Raw genomic sequence first — 14,278 nt, forward strand, 5'->3', positions numbered from 1 at the left:
TTTTGAGTATGTCTTATTTACGTTTTAATCCAAAAAGGCACTATTCTTTCCAGTGACTTCAATAGATTTTAGATTAAGGCCTTAGAAAGTGTTTGGTGTTTTGTCCTGCTCTGTTTCAGTCTTTTCAGAGTTGAGGGTTGGGATCGATTATTCTCTGGGAAGAGTATTAATGCTCCCAGCTGCCATCAGCTCCAGAGTTTTTGAGGACAGTCAATTTTTCCCAAGGCCCACAGCCACCTTTGAAGGTGCTGGTAAAAACACTTCCAGTTTTAGTGCTTTTTAGTTAAAAAAGAGCAGTTTATTTTACTTAAAGACAATATTAGGTGTTTTTTCCCATTCCAGCTATATATTAACATTCCTTTGCTCTCAACAGTATTTTAATGAGGAACTGCAAACAACTAAGAAGGACCACAGGCAATTAAAAAGATGTCATTACTAATGTTGCAAAAGAAACAGCTTGAAAACCTTCTGTGCTTTTCCTTTCTGAATAATTCCATTTAAAATTGTCTCTGCTTCTTCCCCCTTCTTCATGCAGCTGTCACTTTCATCTTCCCATCCATCCGGCCTTATGGCTGACAGCAGATAAGTTACTAACATTGGATGACTTTTTTTTCTGGATTGCACAGAAAATGAATGTAGGCTTGTAATTTTCATCTCTGGAAACAGATATGTGTTAGTAGGCTAAGGTGCTGCGTTGAAGACATGCAGTGCTACAATCTTCAATGGAGGTAATCCCTTCTGCTTGTCTGACAGATCCATTTTTACCAAAAAACTTCCGGCGTGAAAAAAGGGAAACTCTGCCACTAGAAGTTTGTGCCTGCAGACACCAAAACATTGACTGAGCGACTGGAAAAAAATTGCAGACTCCTTCATCTGAGTTGCCTGTGACACTTGATGTCTCACCCCAGCTCCCCTGGTACTGGGAATTGTCACGTCTCCCATGAACAACCTCTGTGTCTGTGGCACAGCCAAGCTACTGGACCTGGAGGACAACTGTATTCATGCTCTACGAGCTGATGATCTTGTGCGACTCTGTTGGGCTGTGTGCATCCATCAGACCTGACTGGGTTTCAAGAGCTCTCAGTCCCCTCTGGTGAGGTGTGAAGCAGATGACAACCTGCCTGGTTGTCTGCAGTGATGGAGGAATGCACCAGAAAAGGGTGTAGGGACAGGCCATCCTCAGACAGCATCTCACCTGACTTTGGGGTGGCACAGTACAGCTCTGGGGGGAGGCCTGGCCCTATGGAACACATGACAGTATGATGCATATTTGGGATGTCCAAGGTACCCTATGCAGGGAGTGTGGTAGACGGGCTCCTTTTCTGGCACTCCCACCAGGAAGTGCTCAGCCCACAAGGACACTTGAATTAGCCTATAGAAAACTTTGAACTGAGTCTAAATTTTTGCTTCTACTTAGCCTGGAGTGCTTATTTCAGATCCTAAATCTGTCTTCTTCACACATTTGGAGACCTCCTCTGTGGGCAGTGCCTCAGTGCAGGGTTGGAGGGGATGTGTGTTTGTGAGGAAGGGGAAGGAATAGGATGATTCACCACTCCTGCATTTCTGTCTTGAAACTGGGCTGTCATGCAGCCAGAAATGCAAAAAGGAACAGAAATGGATACAGGATGGCAACTAGCTGCAGCACAGAGTGGTGGTTTGCACTCTGCTGTGTCCTCAAATATCTATACATTTTATGGGACTCAAAATTCAGAAATAATCTAGGCTCCTAACCATTGAATATATGATACGCATTTAGTATCTTGTGTTGAAAGTCTTTGATTCTTCAAGATGTTCTGAGATGTCTTCTCCAGAATTACCAAAGTTTTTATTAGTAAGAAATGTAATAAACTCCCCTCGGAAGCTGAGTCATACAGCGAATGTTTCTAAAAAATTCCAAGCAGTCAGCCCGGATCTAGCTCGTCAGGTGCAGGGTGAGTTGGCAGCCAACCTCATTTATTCAAGGCCAGGCTAAAAGCAAAACAGAATTACTTTATAAAAGGGAGGAAGCAGTATTCTCCAGAGAGCAGGGTGTTTAGGAAGGTGAATGTGGGAAATTACTCAGGCAATGAAGATATTCATATCATATGGTGAAAGAGATGTTCTCAAAACATCTCAGGAAAATAAAATGTAATCAATGTCTTAACCCTTCTGCATGTTTCATTCTCTGATTCTGTATCTGAGAACAGCCTGCCTGTCAGTCCCAGGGTGATTATCACCATATGCCATGTGATGGAGATGTCATCAGACTGCTACTGCAATGCCTAAATTAGTCTCTGCCAGTTGCAGGTAAGAGGTAGTCTGAGTTACTGAGGCACTGCCCAAGTGCACACTTAGAGCCGTAGCTCTCTTTTGGCAGTGGCCTCACTGGCTGAAGCAGTTGCACTTTCTGACGCATGTCAAGGCTCCCTCCCTTTGTCCACAAAACTCATGGTATCACTTCTAAGTTTCTTCAGTCCACAGGAGATGGGTGAGAAGACACCTTCTATTTCAGGTGTCTACAGCAGCTGCCTCAATGACTGTGTGGGATTAGGGAGAGCCCACAAGCCACGCTGCAGGCAGACCTTGGCAGACAAGTGAAAGAGCTGAGACTAACCAAAGTGGCCAGCACAACCACAGCTGGAAGAGGACACTTATCCACGGCTTAGGTGCCATGAGAGTTGGCAAAATCTAAGTTAGGTAATAGTGGTCTCCAGAAGGTCCTAATTCACTGTCACACTGCACCTTGAAAATTCACTTGATGTGGATCTCTACTGGGGAGCTTCTTAAACTTGCTTTGTTCTGTCAATGCAAATGCAGGCAAGTGTCCAAAATCATTACACAAGGATTTTGTGCTCACTCTGGAGACAAAAGATGTTAGACTAGTTCTTAACTAAGCTGTCTTTCTTTGTCCTTTTTCAGCCCCATGCTAAAAAAGACCACCAGCAGAGCTGCTTACAAGCTGAGTTACAATCATTACCAAACCACTTCGGGGTGTAGACAAATATAAATTTGGGTGGTGTTGTCCATAGACTTCTTGATGCTGCCCCTCATTTTGATGAAAATTTTGGTTGCTTCTACTGCCAAGGCAGAATTCAGTCAATGGTCAATGATGCCAATGCCAAGTGCCCTTTCCTGAATTTAACAGCCAGTTTAAAATTCATATAATTAGGCACAGTTTAGATTATTTTTCCCAGCCTGCATCATCTTACTTTAAAATACACTAATGCTCATCTGCCACCCTTTCAGCATGGTGTCTGCCAACCTGGATAACTGTCATCTCCAGGTTATTGATAAAGACATCAAATAAATCTAGTCTGAGTACCAAACCCTAGAGGACTCAATTTCTGATTTATTATGCCCCACACTTTGCTTCCTACACTTCAGCCAGCTTTCAGCCCACAGAAGAACATGCCTTCCAGCTCTCTGGCATCTTAGTTACTGAAGAAACCCATGGTGTAGTGTGGGGTGAAGTCACAGCCCCACAAATGAAGTTTGAAGGATTTGGAGTGTTGCAGAGTGTAAGGCCATTTCCCGTGAGAGCAGTGGAGCTATTAGATAGTTCACATGGACACAGCCTTGAGCTGTGTGGCTAAGTGTAGGTGCTGAATTCCTGGATGTTGTTGTAAGAATATGTTTGTGTTGTGTATGGGAAAGTAGAGGTGGGAGAACTGAATAAAAAAGCTGCCTGCTGAGTTGAGCAGGCAGACATCTCTTTGTCTCACCATCCTCGTGTGTGTCGTCTGTCCTTCTTCCCCCCTTCAAGCCAAGGCCCTTCGACGGATACCCAGCGACAGTGTAGAGCTATGTCACAGGCTTTGACAAATATAACTGTATAAATGCACATATATCATAGAATCATAGAATGGTTTGGGTGAGAAGGGATCTCAAAGATCATCTAGTTCCAACCCCCTTGCCATGGGCAGAGACATCTTCCACTAGACTAGATTGCTCAAAGCCTCCTTCAACCTGGCCTTGAACACTTCCAGGGATTCCATTCCCCCTTGTCCTATCACTAAATACCTTGTGAAAAGTCCTTCTCAAGATTTCTTGTACGGCCCCTTTAAGTACTGGAAGGCTGCTCTAAGGTCTGCTCAGAGTCCTCTCTTTTCCAGGCTGAGCAACCCCAGTTCCCTCAGCCTATCTTTATGGGAGGGGTGGTCCAGCCTTCTGATCATGTGATGATTTTATAAATAAATATTTACCTAGTCTGTACTGACTTCAGCAGGTCCATGTCCTATGCTGGGGGTCTCAGAGCTGAGTGCAGTACTCAGGTGGAATTTTGCAAGAGTGGAGTAGATGGGGAAAAACACCTTCCTTGGCCATATATGTATATCCTTATATACATATAAAATGAGCACTGGGGCCCCTTCATGCATCATCATCACTGCCATTCACTGGGTGAGTAAAACAGGATCTTCCTTTTCAGAAGACATAATAACTCTTTCTCTGCAGATTGGCGCTACAATGAGCTCAGTGCCTTTGCTCTTCGTTACAGACTCCCCCAGTACATACCAGAGGTGGAAATAGATAGTGGTTTGTAGCTCCCAGCACTGAGATGACCAGCTCATGGTCCTTGAGCTGCCTTCTCAAGTCCTTCTTATAAATGAGAGCTGCACTGGTGACACATCAGTCCCCTGGAACAGCGCCTGATTGTAATGGTGGGTTATGTGCCTTGGCCAGCAGTCTCACAGTTGAAATCCTTTGAGATACTTGTTTGAATGCCATCTGGTCCTGATTACTTATTGGCCTCTCTTATCTGGTTGGTTTAATATTTCCTGCACACATCTGTCAAGTGGAGCTGGCTCCTCTGACCTGTTTGCTGCATCAGGCACGGAAATACCCCAAAATATTTGGCAAGCAAGCGTGAGATGGAGGAGTTTTTCTGCTATGACCTTGTTGTTCCTAAGGGATCTTTTGCCACCAAGCAGCCCTGCCAGTTCCCAAGCTGTCTTTCCTCTTTCAGAGGGTTTACAAAACTTGCTGTCAGCCAGAAAATCCTTTACCAGATGCTCTTCACTTTTTTTCCCTTTGATGCTCTTAGTTTCCTCTCCATATTTGATCTGCCATGATACAGACTTTCCTGTCATCCTCATTTGGACAAGCTTTCTGCTTTCTAAACAGAGATCTCTTCCTTATAATTGTCTTGCTAATTATTCTACTGATAGACATTGGGCTCAATACTTATTAAAATATCTCTTTCTTTTGGAATGCAGGCTTCTAACACAGATTTTGTGGAATTTTTTGTTGTTCTAAACAACCCCCAAAATTATGTGGGCTTCCTCCTTTTGGGACTGCTTCTCTGGCCCACAATGCTGCTGAACCTAGCCTTACTGTGATTGCCGGTCCAGGGCTCCGTCCACCAACACCTGCTTGAAGAAAGACCTATGCAGCAGTAAAGATAAAATGTAGAATAGCATCTTACATTGTGGATTTGTTTGCAGGACTAATTATTCTAGGAATCAAACAGTTGTTGCATATGGACATCATATCTCATTCCGCTGCAGCATTGCATTTTTATAAACTTGCCCAGAAATTCCTGCTATTGCTACCTGCTTTCATCTTCCTACCCTCACTCAATGTTTTCTGGTAACTGTCATAATCATGATACGGAGTTCAGTACTGCATTCCTAGTCCTATATTTTTATTATCGGAATATGTGATCTCTGCCTACAAGAACTCTGTAGTTCTTCTCTTTAGCCATAATATTTTTATACTGTTGCAAGTTATATAGTCCCTCATGCACAGTGCCACTCCTCCACCCATGCATCCTACACTATAATTACCATAAAGCTGGTAGCATGGCAACACAGACTCCCATTGTTTATCCTCTCTCCTGCAGGTCTTTGGGGTTCTCCTTGCATCATGGTTGTGGTCTCATGCCAAGCCTGACAGAACCCCTGTCTCTTTCTTGGTTTTGAGCATCAGTGCAAAATTACATATCAGTTTGTTTCTGATCAGACATTGAAGGTAGCATGTGGCAGTCAACTGGATTTGTGGACAGCTGGAGTTGCCTTCCCTAGTTATTGCAGTTGGGTTTATTTCTCCCCTGGCCTTTTCAGAGGTGCACTGGTTGTGAGTTCACTGTCCTCACAAGTCTCATCAGTCCAGCCCTTTGCCCTCCTATGCCCATCAGCTCCCCTATTGCTTTTGATTAAATACTCCTCTTCAAGTCTTTCAGTCTGCAAGCACCAGCAGCCTCAGCCTACACTGCATATAGTATCACTTGGCCTTGTTCCCTCCGTTCCTCATATACCTAAATTTCTACTCTCTACTGCCTCACCCATGCACTGAAACACTGAATCTGGCTGAGCCTCTTTCTTGCCTCCTAGCTGAGCCCCCAAAGATTCCAGCTTCATTCCTGGTACCCACAATGACCACAGCCACCACCAACTCCTCTCTCACATCCCCAAGTGATACACAGAGATACCTCAGAAGGTCTGTTCCTTGGGCAGACCTGCTCCCTTCTGCTCTTGATGAGCCTCTCTTGCCTAGACACAGCCAGTCTCGTCCCTCCATGTCCCCAGCCCCTTGCTCTGCACACACACACACACAACACCTGCTCTGGGGAGGCAGACACACACATCACACCCTAGGCTGTTTATAGGGTAGCCCCTACTCTGCTGCTAGACTGCTACCTGCATCCTGAGCTTAAAATATGGTGGGTCTGGGGCATTTTTTATTAGTTTAGTATCTCCTTTAATTAAACAAACGTCCTCTTACTTCTGCTCTCTCAGCCCCCCACGTGGCTTGCACATCTATCCATTTGTTAAGGGTGTTAGATTCACCACAGGCAAGGAATGTCTTTCTGTTATTCCCTTACCTTAAATCACACTCAAGCCAGGCTAAGATAAAAGGCAAAATATATCTTCATCATAAAAATATGTAATTCATAGGATATATGTACTTTATAATGAAAGGTAAATATTTATTTATAAAATCCATACTACTCAAGCTGTGAATATTTTTAAAAGACTTCACAGAGGTGAAGAAAAGACAAAAACCCACCCAACTCTGCATCAAATCTACTTATGCAGCAGTTATTCCAGAAAAGGCTCCCTTTTTCTTGCTCAGCTGATGTTCTCTCTCTCCTGCCAGGGAGATTGTAAGAGCCTCAGGACATGTGTTAGCTGCTTCCATTTGATAGCTTCCATCAGAGAAGATCATATATTAAAAAAAGAAAATCTCCTGCTTGAGAATTTCTATCAGAGAAGTCTTGCAGTACTACTTAAGAGAGAGTCCCATTTCAGTTCTTCCTTTTCCCTCTTTTTTTTTCTCAGAGGGCTGTTAGATCTTATTGCAAATCTTCCTTCTTTTGGGGGACCCCAAAACGTCCCATAGGTCCAGTCTCTCATTCTGAACACACCCTATTCATTCCTGATCCCGGAAACCTTCTGGACACTCATACTGAAAACAAAGTTTATTGCCTGTCCTTAGATATGTCATTCTGTGTATCTAGGAGCCATCTCTTAACCTTAGCTGGTTAATAACAGTTCTTGGATTCAAGGTGGGGTAGAATTCTCCCCTTCACCTCTGTGATTGCTTGAGATAGTCCTGTGTGAAATATATCTTTCACTTCACCTTTCTTTCTATATTCATCTGTGTGTTTTAAGACACAGCTAATAGGAGCATCTACATAACAAAATTGCATGGGTTGTTGCTGGCCCTCTACTGAGGGTAGGCACCATTGTGGTTAAGAGCTTTCCATTGATTGGTCTCCAGTCTTTTTCTCTTAGACATTCCCTGATAACCTGAAACTTTTGTTTGGATAACTTGGAGAGGAGTCTGAGTACTGACTTTCTTGCCAGGTTCAATGATATCAAATTTTCTCAATTGCACATGCACATCTACTTTAAGTCTAGGTCTTTAGCTGGAAAGAGAATTGAGAAGCGCTTGTTCAGTTAAAGCACAAAATAGCTAAGTAGTTTTTAGCTAGACACCCTCATATGAAGAGCGTGAGCAGAGTGCCTCAGGCCCTGTGCTTGCAGTGCTCTCCAAAGGGTGCAGAGATCCAAGGACTTTTCAGCAACTAAATTTGCGTTGCCCTAATCCTATACATCATCAGATAGCATTGGGTCACAAGTCATCACTTACAGTGCTGAGCAGGACTTTGAATTTGTCCATGTTCCAAGTTCTTCAACCTCATTTGACTCCTCTACCTCACAGCTTTCACACACAATAGGAATGTTTCAACAGCTGGCACATCCCTTCACTAATATTTTCTTGTATTTTAGGGTTTCCAAAGGCAAGGATGCTTGGACCATAGGAAAACACAGTCAAAAGGCTCTTCCCTTTGCAGTACCTCAGGCTGCAATGTTTGCCTGCAAAATGGGGAGATCAGGTTCCATTAGGAGAAAAGCTGGTCTTTGATTCCACACAGAAAACATGTATATGACACAGTTGTTGTGTACAGAAAACCAAAAACCATTAGAAGTCCTCTGATTGCAAAAGATTTGTTCTTAGGAAGAGTGTTTTACCTCTCTCCTCTGTAAGAAAAGAGGATCTCAAATGAGGAGGAGATTTCCTTTAGGAGCATATGTTTACTCAGTCCAGGGCTTTGCTGAGCCTCAATATCCATTAAGCTCTTCTCTTTGGGAGAGCAGCCCAGGGTTGTGCTTCACATGCTCCCCATCTACGTGGGGCCAGATAAAAGGTGACTGCTGGAGCACATATGGTGCACATTAAGGGATTCAGAAAGACTCTGAGACACCACCCTGAAGATACCATAGGTTGCTCTGAATGCAGCTCAGGCTCCCACACCATGGCTTGAGTTTGTAAATTAGCTCCCCTTTACAGCACATTGAGTAACTGGGAGTCCGGACCACCCAAATCTAAAGCCCATTTTTACCCCCAAGGAGACTCCACATGTGCAAATAAATTAGTTTCAAATTGTGAAGCCACTGAGGTTCAGAATAAGAGATACAACACAGTTGTGTACCATGGACACATTATCACTCTCACTGAGGCAAATTAAAAGTTTCTTTTCATGCCTCTAAAAATGCTGTGTAGTTGTGGTTTTCAGGCTAAAATTTTCCATGCCCCATCGTTAGAATATGTTGGTAGATGCAAAGAGGGAATGGTTCCCACTGTCAAACAAGCAACAACACCGAAATCTTCCTTTGAAAATACTACTAGCTCCACAATAGCTGAGAGAAGGAATCAAGAGTTCAGCAAGAAAATAGACACTAAGGAGAAAAAAAAATATTATTTAGAGGGTTTAGTGGTGAGTAGTTTTGATTTGATTGTATTATATCCTCATAGGAGGAAAAATGCCATTCTCTGTGCATACAGCCCATTTTCTCTTTTTCGTTAAGGCTGCAAATGTGGGCTGCCCTGGGACCTGCAGAGTGTGTAGATGACTGTCTGGTGCCAAGCAGTTTAGCACAAAAGGGGTTGAGGGCATGGTAAATGAAGCAAAGGTCTCTCAGAAAGAGACATGGAAAGACATCAGAAGCTAACAAGAAATAACAAATAGAGTGCAAGGAGGAGGAAGTTAAAAAAGGAACAATGCATAACTAGCACAGTATTTACACAGTGTTTAATGTCCTTAATTTATACATCTTTCAATATACCTCTGGTATTGCTCAGGAAATGCTGCCAAAAACATACCAGAAAAATTTCACTAGTTCCAAAAGGCAAATTCAGTTCTTTTGTCTTTCTATTCTAGTTTGAAATGCAGACTTACTAGTGGACAGTGATTTCTTTTCTGATCAAGTTTTGATGTTCCCATGGTAGGTGACTGGGGACTCAAAACCTCCCTGCCACAAAGTGGCTGACAGCAAGTTGGCTTGTTTTGCACAGCAAAGATCAGAGACTTGTCATTAAAACACACACATAGCACTCACCTCTAAAAGGCAACACTTTTGTAGGCTGAGACAACAATCAGCTACTGTAAAACTGAAATTATTTAGGGCTTACTTGGGGCTTTGTGCCTTTAGATGTGTATTTACTGTGACAGCACAAGTAATTACTCATTAACCCTTACTTTCCCCGTCATCTTCATCTTGCAATTTCTGCCCTTAGTGAAATAGTCTCAAATAGCCAAACTCCCTGCCCAGTCTGTAACACAGCACTCATATCAGTTCTTTTCACTTTGGCAGAAAAATGGAGAGCCTGGTTCAGACTGAATATTTCCAAGATGGCTCTAGATGACAACTTCATTACCGGCTCCTTCAAGTGTTCGATTTATGGCTTCAAACAAGTAATTTATCCCATCATGTACCTCATTATCTTCTTCCTGGGTGCTGTTGGAAATGGCCTCTCCATATATGTTTTCTTCCAGTCTTCGCAGAGGATCTTAGTAAATAAGTACATGCAGAGCTTGGCTATTTTGGACCTCATGTTTGTGGGTACTTTGCCCTTTCGGGCTACATATTTCCTATTGGGATTGCGGTGGATATTTGGTAATATCCTCTGCAGGATCATGACCTACACCTTGTAAGTGAATATGTACTGCAGCATTTATTTTCTCACCGTGCTCAGCATAGTTCGTTTCATAGCCATCATCTACCCATTCAAACATGGAAAAGTAACCAACAGCAAGAATAACTTACACAGCCATGTGGATCTTCATGCTGGCAGCTGCCAGCCCTCTGTTGAGCAAGGGAGTCGCTGGGTACAGCACCATAGTCAAATGCTTGGTCCTTTATCCCTGGTCCTTTATCCCTTCAACAGACACAGGTTCTTCATGATGAACAGCTTTGTCCTCAAAGTGGGCTTCATACTGCTGTTTTGTACAATTGTTGTCTGCTATGTCTTTGCAATCAGAGCCTTGCTCAAGTCCAGGACTGTACAGAGCAAGAGGGTGGTTTATCACAAGAAGGCACTGTTAACCATCATCATCACACTCATCCTCTTCCTCCTCTGTTCCTGCTGTATCACATACTGTGATCGCATACCTCTACTGTTCACGCTCCTCAGGACATGGGATTGAAAGGAAATTGCCTTGCTACTAGAGCCCCTTTGTTTTGTTTCATAATACTCAACCAGTGACTCAAAGGGAAACTGCTCACCTGACCACTTCAGTGCCTGTGCCTGAAGCTCTCTGCTCCATTTCCAGGTGTGTGCAAGGGTGCATGGTTCAGATGTTGCGATTCCCAACAGATTCATAGTGCCCTGCCAGTTCCCCTTGCAAACACTGGCAAAGGGTTTGCACATAAAGGAATGTAAAGCATCACTGATGCTTTCTGCTGAGGCCGACTTAAAAAGAAGGCAGAGAGACAATCAGGATCCAGCACTCGCTCAGGCCTCTCAGAAGGCACTAAAATTTCTATATTTTCCACTCTGAGCCAGCCACCAAGGTATTTTTGCTTAACATTTCACTGATTGTCAAGTGAAAGAATGATTTCAAAGGAATGGCATCAGCATGGAGTGTTGTAAGTAAGGTGGCTGCTGGCAGCAAGGGCAGGATGCAGGTACCCATAGCACCAGGCTGCACCCTGCAGCTCTTCATGTGTGTGTTGATTCCTTCAAGGTCATTGCAACACTTGTTTTTATGCCCAGTGTTGCCAGTGCTTTTCTGAAAGCTGAGGCTCAGCAACCCAATTCCCACACAGGGATCCGAAGGCAAACTTTTAAAATTATTTTGGTCCAAATAGGTAGTTAGGGAAGGGTTTCCTCTGCACAGGTAAACCAGCCTGACAGCAAACTGCTGCCAAAAGCATGCCTAATCCCTCACATCCTGCTTACTCTAAGGAGGAAACTGTTCCCTTTTCTCATAAGATTGACTTTCAGTTTTTTTGAACTCCCAGACATCAAACATGAATGAATGAAATGGGGAAGAACCAAGCCAGGAACAGGAGGAAAGATGGACAGCAGAGAAGAAGGAGGAAAGCTGTTTCAGAAAGCAGCAGGAAGCTACAGCTATGTGTACTTTGCAAAATTTCATCAAATGGCTGCCCAAAGTTTTAAGTCTCTGAATATTTTCTAAAATATATTTTCTAAAATTCAGGCCTAAGTGAAAACAGACTCCCAACTCAGTTTCACCATATTTAGATTTTGTTTTTAATTACCTCATCTTTTACTAAAAACAGACAAGAAGTTTAGTCATATTTTCCAGGAAAGCAGCTGGTCTCATATGAAAACTAACAAAAATGCTGAAAGCCTTCCCTCCCTGTGAAATTCACTCAAAGAAAGGCTTCTGTCAGTGAAGATACTTCTCAATGCTCTGAACTTTTTCTGGAGAAAGCGCTCTATAAACTGAATGTTATTGTTCCCAAGCAAAAATAGCAGCAGCAAGCTGTTTTCAGCTCTGTTTGAAATATGCAGAAAACAAATAATTGCTGGTCAACTGGAAAAGTACTTGGCAAATCACTGGGAAAGGCACATTTTTCTTGACTATCTAAGGGTTATGTTCAATCCATTTCAGTTACTTGATGCTACCTTTGATGTGCACACAGAGTTTTATCATGTCTTCACTAAAGTTCATGCTCCAAATCCTAGTTTCAGTAACGCAGCAGCATAGCTGAGAGCTGACTTAATGATGTCATGTGAACTGCTGCAGTGCTTGATCCCATGCTATTCGTGAAAAAGGGAATACTAGCACTGTTTTGCAGCATGAACACAATTGAGATAGCAACCTTTGCAGATAGAGCAGACACATAACTGCAAGGAAGGGGCAAACTCTTCTTCCACGGTCTTCACCTGTCAGGATCGGACCTAAGCAGCAACAAGTGACAAGCTTGAACCCTCTCATGAGATATCACACACTTTAAATACTGCAAGGGAATGGAAAAAATTAGCCACAGTCTAATCTCACCAAGGTGGGTTTTTCGTATCTGTCCAATGCACCTTATTATCTGATCATTTTGCATCTAGAAGATATATGTCTGTCACTTATGAGGTCACTTTTTTTTTATTGACCATGCTATGACTTTACTGGCAATTGAATTAACTGTCGGGCCTGTGTTTTAATAAACTAAATTTACTAGTGGCTGAAGATATGTTTTTTATTGATTGCACATCTGACAAAGAATCTCTCCAGTGTGCAGGGGGAGAAAGACAAAGAAACAGATATTGAGTTTCTTATGTGGGCCATCATTTCACAAGAGAGAAATGTCTTTAGAGGTGTGAGAACATCCTGCTGCCTTATTCATGTTACTAACAAAATAGTGAGCAACATCCATCAAAATCTGAGATGCAGATAAAGTAATAGATTTTTTTTTAAATTATGATTTATTTACAAAAGGATTTAACACCATCCTTGTTAGGAATCTTCTCATGAACCTTTAACAACACTTGTATACCATGCCATGTTCCCACTTACTGTCATTTCTTGATTTGGTATCCTTGCATGTCTCTACTCATGGAGGTAAACCCAGGGTTCTTCACTGTGAAAGTATCATAGTAAAAATGTAGTTAAAAAAGAAAGCCACCATATTTATTCTAAAAAGTAAAGCTCATGACAGCTAAATTGCTAGCAATGTGTCTAGATCCCTCAAGGGACCACATATCCTTTAAAAGTACTTTGATATGTTACCTCAATTTTTCACGAGACAAAATCTAAAAATAGCTACGTGCATAGAAAGTTAAAGCAACAGTAAACTTTTAAGCTTGAAGGAGACATAAGAACAGGAAATGAAGCCTTTAAGTGACTGGGACCCTTCATTTGCATGTTTTCCTGTCATTCAGGGAAGTCCTGGTATTTCTAGACAAAGTTAATTTTTTAGTCCAAAGCCACACTAAAGACACAGAAAGATTTTCCAAAGTAGTCTTGCAGGCAGCCTGAACCACTTCATGCTCAGCAGAAGGAAAGCCTGCTCTTCACCTTCATTTTTTAGCCCTGGTTCAGGACCACGTGTGCCTATGATTGCCTGATGGCATGGAGTCACAGTGAGCAGGGGAGCACCACATGATTGCGATTGTCCCCTCTACTCTGCTCTCATGAGACCCCACCTGGAGTCCTGCACCCAGCTCTAGGGCCCCCAACATGAGAAGGACTTTGACTTTTTGGAGCAGGTCCAGCATAGGCCACAAAAATGATTCAGAGGGCTGGAGTGCCTTTCCGATGAAGATGAACTGAGAGAGTTGGGGTCGTTCAACCTGGAGAAGAGAAGGCTCTGGGGAGATCTTAGAGCAGCCTTCCAGTACCTAAAGAGGCCCTATAAAACAGCTGGAGAGGGACTTCTTATAAGGGCATGTAGTGAAATTGAAAGAGGGAAGGTTTAGATTAGAAAGGAAGAAATTCTTTACTCTGAGGGTGGTGAGACGCTGGCACAGGCTATCCAGAGAAGGATGGATGTGGATGCCCCGTTCCTGAAAGTGTTCAAGGCCAGGTTGAATGGGGCTTGGAGCAAGCTCGACT

At 42.9% G+C, this 14,278-nt stretch overlaps 1 protein-coding gene across 1 annotated transcript; it reads left to right on the plus strand.

Moving 5' to 3' along the window:
* The first annotated feature begins 1,798 nt into the window (after positions 1–1,798).
* On the plus strand, positions 1,799–10,866 carry CYSLTR2 (cysteinyl leukotriene receptor 2). The gene is given in 6 exon segments (XM_064645590.1): positions 1,799–1,931; positions 4,432–4,512; positions 10,077–10,512; positions 10,514–10,655; positions 10,658–10,841; positions 10,844–10,866. Coding segments are annotated over 6 exon segments (999 nt in total).
* The last annotated feature ends 3,412 nt before the right edge of the window (positions 10,867–14,278 follow it).

Source organism: Pseudopipra pipra, chromosome 2 (genome assembly GCF_036250125.1).
Source record: "Pseudopipra pipra isolate bDixPip1 chromosome 2, bDixPip1.hap1, whole genome shotgun sequence".
NCBI lineage: Eukaryota > Metazoa > Chordata > Aves > Passeriformes > Pipridae > Pseudopipra > Pseudopipra pipra.